General features: G+C 46.7%; 1 protein-coding gene across 9 annotated transcripts in view; it reads right to left on the reverse strand.

Annotated features, from left to right (window-relative positions):
• Positions 1-12,284, reverse strand: part of TLK2 (tousled like kinase 2) — a 46,013-nt gene extending 33,729 nt beyond the window's left edge. The window contains exons 1-3 of one of the 9 annotated variants that reach the window (XM_072886156.1): positions 12,127-12,284; positions 8,138-8,226; positions 6,228-6,293 (exon numbers count right to left, since the gene is read on the reverse strand). In XM_072886156.1, the coding sequence (XP_072742257.1) occupies positions 6,228-6,293; positions 8,138-8,218 (147 nt within the window). In that variant the 5' untranslated portion in view covers positions 8,219-8,226; positions 12,127-12,284. Of the gene's footprint in view, positions 1-6,227; positions 6,294-8,137; positions 8,227-9,915; positions 10,068-10,253; positions 10,906-12,126 lie in introns of those variants that run through there. The other 8 variants (XM_072886160.1, XM_072886153.1, XM_072886152.1 and 5 more) reach the window with 8 other exon arrangements.
• Positions 12,285-12,829: the final 545 nt, after the last annotated feature.

The following is a 12,829-nucleotide window of genomic DNA, read 5'->3' on the forward strand; positions in this document are numbered from 1 at the left end:
GCCCTTTTAGGGACCCATGGCTGACTTGCCAACAGAGCAGTTGCTCCTACCAGGCTAAAGCACAAATTCAAGAGACTGGATAGACTGAAATAGATTTACCAAAATAGTATCCAGGTACCTACAAGAGTCTGCCCGCATCTTTGCGGGCTCTACTGGATACACATCTGCATTTTTATGTATCCAAGCATTTTTGAAAATTACTTTCTAAAATCTAGATCAAAACTGGTTTTAAAAGGAAAGAGAAGTGAATCATGCAAAGTCACTGTGTTTTAGCCTAGTGCTCTGACACAAAAGTATCCTCCCACAGATCTAACTTAAGAAATCTAGACGAATTTGACAAAGATATAAAAACAAGATTCACAATTACTGATGGAATGTATTAACAGGAAGAATGACATGATAAAGCCACCTCTCCATTAATAACCTGTGAGCATCTTTTCCCAAAGATTCATTCTATTTTAGCATTCTTATTTTTGCAGTAACCACTTCCCACCAATCAATCTTTCCTCAAGGCAAAGCCACTTCTCATTACATACTTGAGGAGAAGACTTATGGGAGGGGTGGGGGAGAAGCCTTAACACCACAGAGAAAGCCCACAGTAGATTATTTTTGAGGAGAGCAGTTCTCCCTTCCCCATCTATAAGACAAACACCACCATCAAATTAAACTTGTGACACAACTTAGCTATTACTAACCCCAATTTCCAAGCAGGCATCCACAGAAAATAGAAGTTCTGTTTACCTTCTGTATTACACTGTGAATGTTAACTACTAGATTTGTTTCTCCTAAAAGGACATGCTTAGTTGCTTCAACAAAAAAAACCCAACACAACAACACTTGAATAGCTCAAGAAGCTACACATTTAGGATTCCCTTTTAAAAGCAAATTACTTTAAGAAAAATTGCAAATTTTTGCTCTTTAAGCCATACCATTACCCCTTCAACTCATCACACAAATAGCTCAAGACCAGAAAGATATTTTACCCCATCTCTTCAGCAACAGTTGCTTTTTAAACAAAGCAGCAAGCTCCCCACCACGCAACGTAATGGCTCACAAATCTTACAGGTACAACTCTTGGTTATTCCAGGGATTTATTCCTTGGCCAACAGGACTTAACAGAAGTGCCAACACTAACCTTAGCTACATCCACATGAAGGCCTCATTGATAAAAAGAAAAATGTAGTATCTTATGGCAAGTGGCAACAGAAAGTTAATCTTTTCACCCATGTAAAAAAGCTTGTTTATAAACTGCACAAATGCTGTCCTCTAAAATCCTTCACTTCCTCTCGTGAACTCAAACCCCAGCAGCACGTCCAAGACATCAACCTTCTGTGCAAGCGTGAAAAAGCTTTATTAGGTGCAGGAGCATCTCAACAAATTAGCATTTGCTGGTCTCAGATGGACAGGCTGGGGTTCTGACATGATAAAGATGAAAGTGAAAGTTGTTTGCACATTTGCTTAAATCTCGCTGCCTCCATTTTGCACATGGATAGCAAATGACAGGAACAGCTGCTCCCAAAATGCCACATTTGAGCTTTTCAGGAACACTGTGGTTGAAAGGGTACGTCAGCAGCTTACGAAGGGCCAATGTTTCAGTAATGACCTGTATTCCAGGGTAACCTGGAGAAATAAACTGATGAGGCCGTCTATGATCCTAAGATTTTTTTCAGAAATACAAGTTTATCCTCTCCAGTACAAAAAAATCCACTCAGTTTGCATCCAAATGTAAAGTTCTGGAATGCAAGCAGCTGGAAAAACACCTCATACAAAATCCACAATGTTTTTCTTACTTCCAGTACCACAACTACCTGTACCGACTATTTGGTGTGGGAAATTTATAGCTCTAGCAGTTGGAATCAAACCCATTTTTTGCATCAACGGAAGAGCAGTTCAGTTCTGATCACAGATTCTTGAAGAGCAAAATACCCATTTGCCCTTTACTTTAGAACTTCCTCTAGAAACTACACTGACAAAATCGTAAAAATGAACTCAATGCAGTAGTAGAAAGAGTGAAAAGGAACTAACTACTTAGTTTGGAACCAGAAAAGAACAGCTTGTCAGATGTCTCTACGTACCCAGCAAGTTCACCGTCATGTGTATTGATACTGTGAACAAATACAAAATTAATTTTTTGTAGGCAAATTTTGACCCATTTCCACTGCATGAGCTTTCCTCTCCCTTGATGATCTTCTAGAGGGCCTTCTACTGACACTTCTATTACAGCAGAGGATTAGGCCTATCTTACAGGCAAGGAGCTGCAGCATCTTGTTCATGTCAAACTTGGTAAAAAAGTCTTGTTTTGAGGTATTCCGGCTATGGAAACACAAATTGTTCATTAGAACGTGCTGTACTTGAAGCAATAAAGATGCAATACCTAGGATGTTTAAGGAACATGGCCTAGTCCTCTGCTGCACCTCTTCTCACGTAGTTATGCAAGAGAAAGAAAAAGCAAGTTTTCCTGATCAACCAGCTAGATATCTAGTTTCACACATAACCTCACGTTATCAACTGCTTACAGCAACAGGCTTAGACAATGGATATGAAAAACTATCCATCTGAGCATCTCCCCCTCAACTAACAGTCAGTGAGTGTGTGTATAAAAGAACCTTCAAATTTATGTTTTATCATTCCTGACTGTTTATATTTAACTCAGCAACTGACATTGGATAAATGTTCAGTACTTAATTTAGCATACCATTATAAGTAGTCATGACACAAAAGGAATTAAAGGAACAAACCTGAATTTTGGAAAAAAACAAGAAGCAATGGCAAAGAATACTAACATCAGAATATTGCTGGGGAGGTAGTAGCAGGGAATAATAAACATGCAATAGTTTACACAGGAAGGGCTTATAAATTTTGTTCCTGAAGAAGTCATCTGCACTGGCATCTGGCTTTTCTAGCATAGACTACTTTGGGATAATACTGCACTTCTCTGGTATCACTTACAGCCCACTCATCCACTGTACCCTGTCAAGAGAACCGGTGATGGGGCTCAGCAAAAATTCAAAATACGTGGGTCATCTGAAATAAGCTAATAGTTTCTATAGTGTTTACCCAAATGACAAGCACAAGAACAGCACACACTTCCTCCTCCACAAGGAATTTCTTTCTGAGATAAGCTGGCATGCTCTTTTCCCTTGTGATTCACCTATCAACTGCTGCTTCTAAGTCCGTGACCTACCTATGCACAACAAAACCTCCATGTTGAGAAGTGGATGCAACAGTAGCAGGCGCGCTTTCAAGACTCCTACTCAAAGGCAAGAATTTAAAATCTGTCCACTCACACGGGCTGGTTAGTCATTTCTCCCTTTGCAAGAGCCCTGGAAAGGCCACAAATGAGGCACAATGGCTGAAGTTTCAATAGAAACAACTTAGCCTGATAAAAGCTCCCATAGGATCTTCCGTAACAAAGCTAGCCTGACTCAGACTGCCCTTACCTATCTCCTCTTCAAGCCTATCTACTGCCTTGCATAACTCGTGCATGTCCTCAGCCTCTCCAAGCTCCCAAAAATGATCCCTCAGGCCTTCCCGCAACTCTTCTGTTGGGCAGTCTCCATTTTGTGCTCTCCGACTCCTCGTATTGAAAGAGAGCTCTAGGAATTCAAGCTGCCTAGCCAGAGCCTCCAATGTGGACTTACAGCAACATGCATTGCAAAATTCTCTTGCTAACTCAATGGCGGAGATGTGCTTCACTGCCTAAAGGCAAGGTAACCCGAATTCTTCCGAATTCTGTAGCAAATCAAGAGATTTCAAAGGGAAAACGTCACTCCTTAGTTCCACTAAAAGTTAGTGCTGACTCTGCACAGGCTTATGCCAAAGTAAAATGGTTGAATGGTTTTCCAGTTACTCTGGTCCAGTGCTACTGTATAAGCCAGGTTTAATTAACATATTCTTACCTTATTTCAAGAATCACATAAATATGAGAATTACAGCCTGCTTCTGAATTATGCTTTTAGAAAAGCTCAGTATTATAGCCAATAATGAAACCCCTGAATCACGTATGTCTTTTTGCTATGAGAAGTTAATCTACTATCAGATATTCACAGGTAACCTCCACTATATCTGATGGGTAAGGAGATTTGCAACAGGATTTTTTGGCTTCCATTATGCCTCAAGAGTTCTCTCAGGATGAAAAAAAAAAGGTATTTTTATTTTAATGATGGTAAACTGGACAGAAGGGTCATGCAACTTACCCTAACCTTCAGTTCAGGGGCAGAAATAGAACTGATATCTGACAACCATTTCTGGGCTCTAGTAGCCAGACAACACATTTGAAATAAGTAACGTTGCACATGGAAACATCCAAACAATTTTCAAGTATCTGGCGTAAAGTCCTGACACTGTCTGTGGTAGCTGATAAATTTGATTCTAAGTTTCAAAACTCTTATTAACTAGATCTGGTAGCATGTGACACCTGTAAGGACCATCACTAGGCAGCACTGCTTCCCTCCAAGGAAGACATGATTATTCTCCTACATTAATTCTCAACCTCGTAACTTTGCTGCTAAAAATGCTGCTAAGTAGACCACACAATTGGTAGTTACTGAACTGATCAAGACTGCTAGAGTGACAGAGAAAGGGTAAAAACCAAAATAATAAAGTAAATATTGTTCTTTTTTATGACCAATTCTCTTTTTGGAGGCAGATGTTCTGCAACATAAGTGACACTCTTCAGGTTATTTTCATTTCCCTCTTTAAGATACCTCAAAGAGGGAGAAAAGGGAGCAGCAGCTACCACCAAGAACAATACTTCTTCAATTCTAGCACAGTCATCTGGATCTACAAGATTCCTACAGCACAACAGAGAAGGTTACTCTCTCTAGAAATACTTCAGCCTTTTTAGTTTAGCTGTGGTAAAGTGGCGCACACAACTTAGTTTGAAGATCTTTTAAAGACCAAACTTGAAGACGACATGCGTGATGCTGTGATGATCCACCCTGGTTAAGCCTCAGACAAGCCGTGTGCAAATACAGATTCACCCATCACAATTACCTACTCCAATTCTTATCCGGGAAAAGTCTCTGGAAATTACACAAATCCTTTGGGGTTAACCCACCTGATATCCTAAAGGCAGCGCCCAGACAGGGGGAAGGGAGGCAGAAGATGAGAACAGACCAAATTAAACAATGTTATCTAGAGAAACAAACTACGTTTTGTTTCCTGTTCCTACTGACCCAAGGAAGATGTCTGAGATGACTAGTCAGAATAATGCCTCAAGTGAATATGCTTAGATTTCCCCTAATAAGTAAACATAAACAGGAGCTAAATAAGCAAGAATACTGGTAGGTGTCAGATAGTCATGTGTTAATTCAAGGAATTGCTTTGTGAATTTGTGGAAGAATGGCACTTTACTGTACGGCAAGAATAGACATCTAAAGCACCACTGGCTTTTTGAAGCTATCTAGTGACCTGGATGAACCACATGAGTATAACAGTTGCCTGGAAACATTCCTTGCTCATAGATTTGATTCCACGTATTAACTCCAAGCTTCCAGAGAAATATATTCTCCAGCTACTAAGTGAGATAATTCATCACATACTTGCAACAGAATTTTGAGGCATTTGGGACTGCAAATGACCTGGGTCATTGGGTTGTGCCTTCAGCTACCACAGGAGGTGACAGCACACAGCTGTTTCCAAAACAGTTTAGGATTTCTGTCCTCTACTACTGTTACTGGAAAGCTCTTCCAGAATCCCATGACTCTGATGGCTAGAAGCTTTTTTTCTAGTTTCAAGCCTAAAAATTTATTCTAGATCAGCGCAGTTTTATTCATTCTCAGAAACATGTATAGTTGTTCTTTACTTGCAAACATGCAGGGAAAGTGGGCTTTAAAGCTGCAGTTGTATTAAGGATGTAAACTAGTACGTCAGTTTTACACCGGTCCAAAAATACCCTGTATTTTTAAACATTAAAAAAACCTAACCAAACACACTAAGTGATACACTAAGTCAGTGGAAGGCAGGAAGCTCAGTTACAACTGCCTGCTGCCTTCACCCAATAGGAGAGCATCTAAGATGACATTTCTTCCTTTTATGCAATAAACAGCAACAGAATACCTTCTATCCCAGGAGGATGTGCCAGTCCCAGTCCCACTAGATGGCACTAACTTACCCTACGTAGCCTTCCTTCAACATTTAATTGGAGAGAGCTAAAAAATCTTAGTTGAATCATACAAATTGTATCACAGCTTTCCCAATATATTCCCTTTAAGACAATGACCTACCAATGCCAGTGCGGAGCATGACGGACGGAGACTTGGGGGGGTAGGGAGGGAATTTGAAGCACCAACCTGGGAGGGAATGTAGTATCTGAGATTAATATTGCAACCAAGATTTGCTGCAACATAGTAGAGTCATGCTAATTCATATCAATGGTTGGCTGATCTATTGCAAATTAGCGAGTATGCAAGTAAATAAATATATATGGTTTGAAATAAGTGTAATGCACTTTAACAGTTTACTGACTGATACAAAGTAAAACACTATACTGCATAACAACAGGTAAAAATAAAACTCAGTAACAGAAGAGCTTTGCTCAAAGTGAAGCCTCCAAGAAATGAGGCTTTTTTACTTGGATATGCTTTAGAAACAAAAATGAGTTTTCAATATTCAGCCTACAGAGAAAGGGCATGTACTTTCTGCTCCAAACATATTGAAAACATAATTAAGACTTGCTTTCCAGTATCTTTTAAAGGTTATTCCTTTAAAAGGAATAATTCCTAACATTCTTTGTGAGCATTGAGTATGTTGGCACTGTTTTAAAACAACGATAGTGTCTATGCTTCTAAGTCTTAGCTATTCTAGAAAGTCGTTTGGCTTTATCTAGACTGGTACAGCTAAAGATGCTCAAGTGACAAACATGGGGGGAAGAGGTAAGAAACAGATGAAAAAGTACATAAAAAGTTGTAATGTTATATAAAACAAGTCTTGCAAGATCGTAATACATTACATAGCATAAACATTTATGCTAGTAAAAGCCTTAAGATTAAAAAAAAAAGTCTTAAAGAGTGGGGGGAAAAGATCAAAAAACCCCACACTCTTATTTCAGTAACTGAAATTGTTACCCCTTAACAGCTTCTAGTGTTAATCTTCCTTACTACGCTACCTTACAGCTGAACATTTTACTTGCGCTCCCTTCCAAGACTTAACCTTGTTTGAGTCCTGACTGAAGTACAGATCAGAAAGAAAAGTATGAACTCAAACGAAACCCTTTTTCAAGTTCTGATTTGCTTTGAATTTTTCTAAGAAATACAGCATCTACAAAGTTTCTTCCCTAAATAACTCTAAGAAGTTTCTGAAAAATTATCTAGCAATAATGTTGTTTTACCATCTACCTTGATGTTGTCCAAAACTCAGTATCTTCCTCAGAAGTAAACTCCTTATCACTGACCTAGTTTAAGATGAGTTCTGCCACCATTTCACTGCTCAGAGAGACTATCAATTAACACTACCAACAACATCTGGAGAACTCAGAGCTTAATGCTAGTATATCAAGCAACCACACAATGTTATTATTTAAGTGCCTTACTCAAGAAAGGCAGCTACTGAACAGTTATGAAGTTGCACGTGAGGACAAAGATGGGATTTTACTAGCAGGTTGTGGATCACAAATATGGGAGAGCTTACCTTCAAATACTTTTTGTGTGTGTGTTCTATGCGACCGAGTACACAATTTTAGCACGCTGCACCCACAAAGAACTGAACAAAATCCTAAATATATTAAGTCGGGTTACATGTTGTATCAAACACAGTAAACTTGAAACTGTATCTAACAAGTGGCCAAATTCAGTTTTCAAATGCATACTTGGAGAAAGGAAGAGACAGATGAGATTCCCACTTCCAAAGACAAAGTTGTCATGGGTTTTTGGGGGGTGTACAAGCTGCCTTAAGATGGCGCAACTCCTAAGAACTTAATTAGAACCCAAAATCTTCTGTATAGTAAAACATCTGCTCATAGAGATCCCATTTTCATTCCTCTTAAACATACTTCAAGTAAATTAGCGGTCAAAACACAACTATTGATACAAAGCATTTTGCTAGCAAAGCAAAATTATCACTTTAGAAATTAAAAAAACAAAGTGCAGTGCAGGATGGATAAGCAGTCGTGCCTGTTACCAGAGGTACTTATGCTCACCTTAGCAACCCCAACTCCTGTGAACCTGGCCTCCAGTAGTTCCTGCCTTCGTGGGTCCAGGCTATGCAATTCTTCCATCATTTCTGCTGCTATGGGAGAACAACATTCAGATTATGCAATGCAAGGAAAGGAGAGAGATTTAATATTCTGTGCCGCTGACGAGACTCAAAAGTGCCTGTTCTGCAGCATAACCATGCAGAAAGCATTTTCTTGCAAGAGAAATGCAAGATTACCATGCAATAACAACCCTGCTGGAAAGTTTCCTCTTCTATCTGTTGTACCAGCCATTTCAAGATCTCTAAATCCAAGAAACCAATTATGTCACATTCTCCCACTGGATGCTTATAAAAAATAAAACATGGGACCAGAGTGTTATGACTAAAAGCTTCAGAGCTTTTAATTCGTGCTGCATGACTAGGAGAAAAAAAAGCAACATTCTTTACCCCATAATTTATTTTTGGCCAATCCTGGAAATACTAGATCTCCCTGAACTCCAGATTTCACTGACAACAGCTTTGGTTCTTCCAAGCACAGAAAGGGATTGTAAGAAGAAAATAACGCTTGTTTAAACCTTTTACTTTATAGAGTAAAGCATCAGATACCTCTAGCGTAACAGCTGCTTCTATATACTGGATGTTCCTGGGGTACCTCTTGGCAATCCAACACAACGGATGCCATTATTTGAAGGGTTAAAAAAAACCAAAACAGCATAGTTGTATAAACAAGTTTAAAATCAGGAAATATACAATTCGAATACTGAACTGCGAAAAAATGGGACAAATTTCAATGTTCATTATAACTGTGAATCACATCTTCCCAACTGCACCAATCAAGTTCATTTCCAGAAATGTCTGTTCCAGTTTCATTTTCTGGACTAAGGTAGAAAAAAAAAAGACAGAAGATTTGCTGTATAAAGAGCATATGCAATGAGGAAAGTTCTTGAAGGGCAGCAAGTGCCCTCTAGAATAGGCAGTGTACAATTGTTCCTTTTATTAACTGTCCATTTTGTCCCTGCCATTTCCTCCAAACGCTGCAGATCTAAGTTACAGGGGGCAAAGTGAATCCATCCGGGGGCATTTACCACTGCTCTCCCAAATCAGTAACAAGCCTCAAAAACTAATGGGATACTAAATGCGGTTATTAGAGAACCCTATTTCTACTATGGGCTTTAAAAGCCCAACAAAGCTATCAGCCTAGTTTTCAAAACAGGAAATCTGTGCACCGAGGAAAATGACAGACAAGCCATGAAGGCAGAGATGTTAAAGTACTCCCAGGTCTCTCCCCCATTACGGGGCACAGGGTGACCATCCGGGAGGGAATCGCATCCCCATGCCGGGATGCCGGCCTGGGGAAGGGACTGCCACAAGTTCCCGAGCCTCCCCCCCTCCCCGCCACCGCAGGGCCGAGCTCCCTCCCGGGGCCTGGGGACTGCCCCGGACCCCCCCGCCACCCCTCCCAGCAGGGGATGGCACTCCCTCCCTGCCCTCCCCGACTCCTTTGCGGGGTGATTTTCAGCACCTCTCTCCCATCCTCCCTCCCCACTCGGGAAACAGAGGCACGCGTTTGAAAATAAGCCGGTGAGTGAGCAGCCTTGCCCCGCTGCCAGCTGCTGCACCGCCTCGGCCTGCCTCCTCCTCCCCGGCACCCCAGGCAGCACCGCCTCAACTCCCAGGCCGGGGATCCACAGGCCGTGCCCACCCCTTCACCTCCCCCGCCGGCCCGGGGCCTCCGCGCTCCCCCGGGCCGGGCTGGGCCGAGCCCCCTCGCCCCGCTCTTACCCCCCGCCCGCCGGGCCGGGCCGCGCTGCGAGCCCGCGGGGCCTGCGCTGCGCCGTGCCCCGGCGAGGCGGGCACCCGCGGCCCAGGCCTCGCTCCCGCCGCCTCGGGGCACAGGCCTCGGGCCCTTCCGCCGTGACCCCGGCCCGGCCCCGCCGCAGCCAGCGGTGGGCAGCGTTTAACAGCCTCCGCCCCTCGCCTCCGCCGCGGCCCGGGGTCCGCTGCCCGGCTTCCCCCCCCACCCCCGGCCCCGCCGCCCCCAGGGCGGCCTCGGGCCCGGCGCCGGGGAGGGAGGCGAGGGGGGTCCCCGCGCTTCCCCCGCCGCCCCCGGGCTCTCTCACCTGGCGCTGCCGCCGCTGCTGCTCCTGCCGCCGCCCCGCCGCTCCTCTCCCCTCCTGCCCGGGCCGAGCGCTCCCCGGGCACCGCTCGGATCCCGCCGCCGCCGGGGGCAGGAGCAGGAGGAGGAGGAGGAGGAGGAGGGAGGGAGGGAACCTGCTGCGGCGGCGGCGGCGGCAGCGGCGGCACGGGCGGGAGGGGGAGGCCAGGGGCGGCTCCGCGGCCTCTCGTGAGCCAGGCGCCGCCGCCGCTGCGGGCACCCGGGCTCCACGCGGGGGAGAAGGGCGGAGGGGAGGGGGCGGCGGCAGCGGGGAGGGGGTGGGTGGGTGGAAGGTGGGGGCTCGCCCTCGCCGGCTCCGGGGCGGGGAAGGAGACGGGGCGGGTGTGGGGGAGCGAGAAGGGATGGATAGGCCGCGGATCCCCGGCCTCGCCTAAGAAACCTCGCGCAGCCGGGGTGCGCGCAGGCCGGCGGCAGCCGCAAGGCCTCGCGGCAGGACAAAGGCCCGAGGGAGGGCTCGACGGGCGGCGGCGCCCGGGCAGGTGGGGAGAGCGAGTGGAGGGAGGGGGGCACGGGGCTGCGGGGACCCCTTCGCTTCCCGGGGGCGGCGGGGCGCGGGCAGGTGCCGGGGCCGGTGCTCGCCCCCTCCCCGCGGCGCTGGGCCCGGCCCGGCCCGGCCGGATTGGTGCACACACACTAGTGAAAGCGCGCGGCGTCTCGCGAGATTTGCACGGCGGCGAGAGGGCGGGGAGGGGCGGGGAGGGCAGGTCAGCGCGGGGGGGCGGGGGCAGGTCAGCGGGGGCGGGGCCTAGGGGGCGGGGCCTGCTGTGAGGGGCGGAGGGAGGGGCCGGGGTTGCGGGGGCAGCGGGTACAAGGGGGTCAGTAGGGCCTGGGGTCGGGGCAGGCCTGGGGGGCACAGAGGCCTGCGGGCAGCAGAGGGTCAGGAGCGACCGTGGGGTCAGGATGCCTGGGGGTGGGAGGGCCGGGGGGCAGCAGGCACAAGGGGGGTCAAATGGAACCTTGGGGTGTGGACAGGTCTGGGGGTCAGGGCAGGTGCGGGGGGGGGGCTGCAAGCACAAGGGGGGTCAGGGCCTCTGGGGGTCGACCTGTCCGTCCCCCCCTCCCCAGGGTGTCCCCAGCGAGGGTGTGCGGGCAGGGTGTCTGCACCCCCCCCTCAGTTCTTCACCCCCTCTCCAGTCTCCATCTTCCACAGCCGGGAGCTACCTCACTCCCAAAACCACCCTCATCCCCCAAGGGAGGGTGCAAGGGCACCCCAGCACCCCCAACACACCATCCCTGCCCACCCCCTCGCCGTGGGGACCCTGCAAACCCCCCAGGAAGGGGGCCCAGCCCCCAGCCCCGCTCGCCCCCTCATTCGGGGCTGATCAAATATGGATATCGCCTGTGAAACACAACCCCCGGCACCCCAGCAGCTCCCCGTTAACCATTGTTCCCCCTTGCCTTTCTAAGGCCGGGCTGCCCAAGAAAAAAAGCCAAAAAAAAATATAAAAAAGGGCTCATCCTGGCTGCAAAGGAGCGATTGCATCGCAGTTTATTCGCCTTTCTCCCAGGCGGCGGGGGCAGAATGCAGAATGCCGCTGCCGGGCGTTGCAACCGCTCGGCTTTAAGGCTGAATCAGCTTTCTGAAAAGCAAACAAGCAGGGGAGAGAGGGGGAAAATAGAGATTTGTTGGGAAAGGAAGTGGCCAGGCCTGTCCAAGGGGAGGCAGGCGCGGATTAGCGATGGGAGCGGAGGTTCCTGGAGCTCTGTGAAGGATTCGCCTTCCAAAACACCGGGGCAGGGAAAGCCGAGGGCCGCCCGTCACCTCCGCTTTACCGCACGTCCGACATCGAGCAATTTATGACCGAACTGGAACCTACCAGTTTGGCAAAAGCGGTGATGTGGAGAAGAGCTGGCGGAGCATCACGGAAAAACCGCTCTTGCAAGGCGACAGGGGGAAGTTGTATTATTTTAAAATTGTTAATTTATCGTACTTCAAGCCCAGCGTTATTTGTTAACTTGGTGTTGCAAATGGCTTTCGAAGCGCCTGCCTGTTCTCGCAAGCTGTTTCCTGTGCTTTAATCTGTTTTTTCAGTAGAAGAGCCACTCCAGTTTCAGCTCCCGCTGCGTGAGTCACATTTTCAGCACAACCAGCGGCAGGAATTTGTAAAATAAATAAATAAATAGCATTTTGTGTGTGTTGTGTTGGGTTTTATTTTTTTTTAAAAAGAAAAAATTCTAGAGTAAATATTCTATCAGCTGCTAAACTAATCACTGCCATTTAGGGGAGCGCTAATTAGTACCATTTGCAGCTAACATTGTTCAGGGAGGTATACATTTCATTTGTGCATTTCTGTTTGATTTTGGGTGCAGGGAGGAGAAGATCTGGGAGCCGTTCCACCCAATAAAGGCACCGACTTCCCGTACCCCTCGGCTCTTCTGAACCCCGGCCACCGCCCCTAGAAACGCTTCCAACTTTAAAGGGAGCAGTTCACCCGCTCAGGGCACAGGAATCGGATGCTGTAACACTGAATCTACGGCACCCGTCTTTGTGTTTTAGGGGTGATGGGGGTCACTTTGATC

Source organism: Ciconia boyciana, chromosome 22 (genome assembly GCF_034638445.1).
Source record: "Ciconia boyciana chromosome 22, ASM3463844v1, whole genome shotgun sequence".
In the NCBI taxonomy this organism is placed as follows: Eukaryota; Metazoa; Chordata; class Aves; order Ciconiiformes; family Ciconiidae; genus Ciconia; species Ciconia boyciana.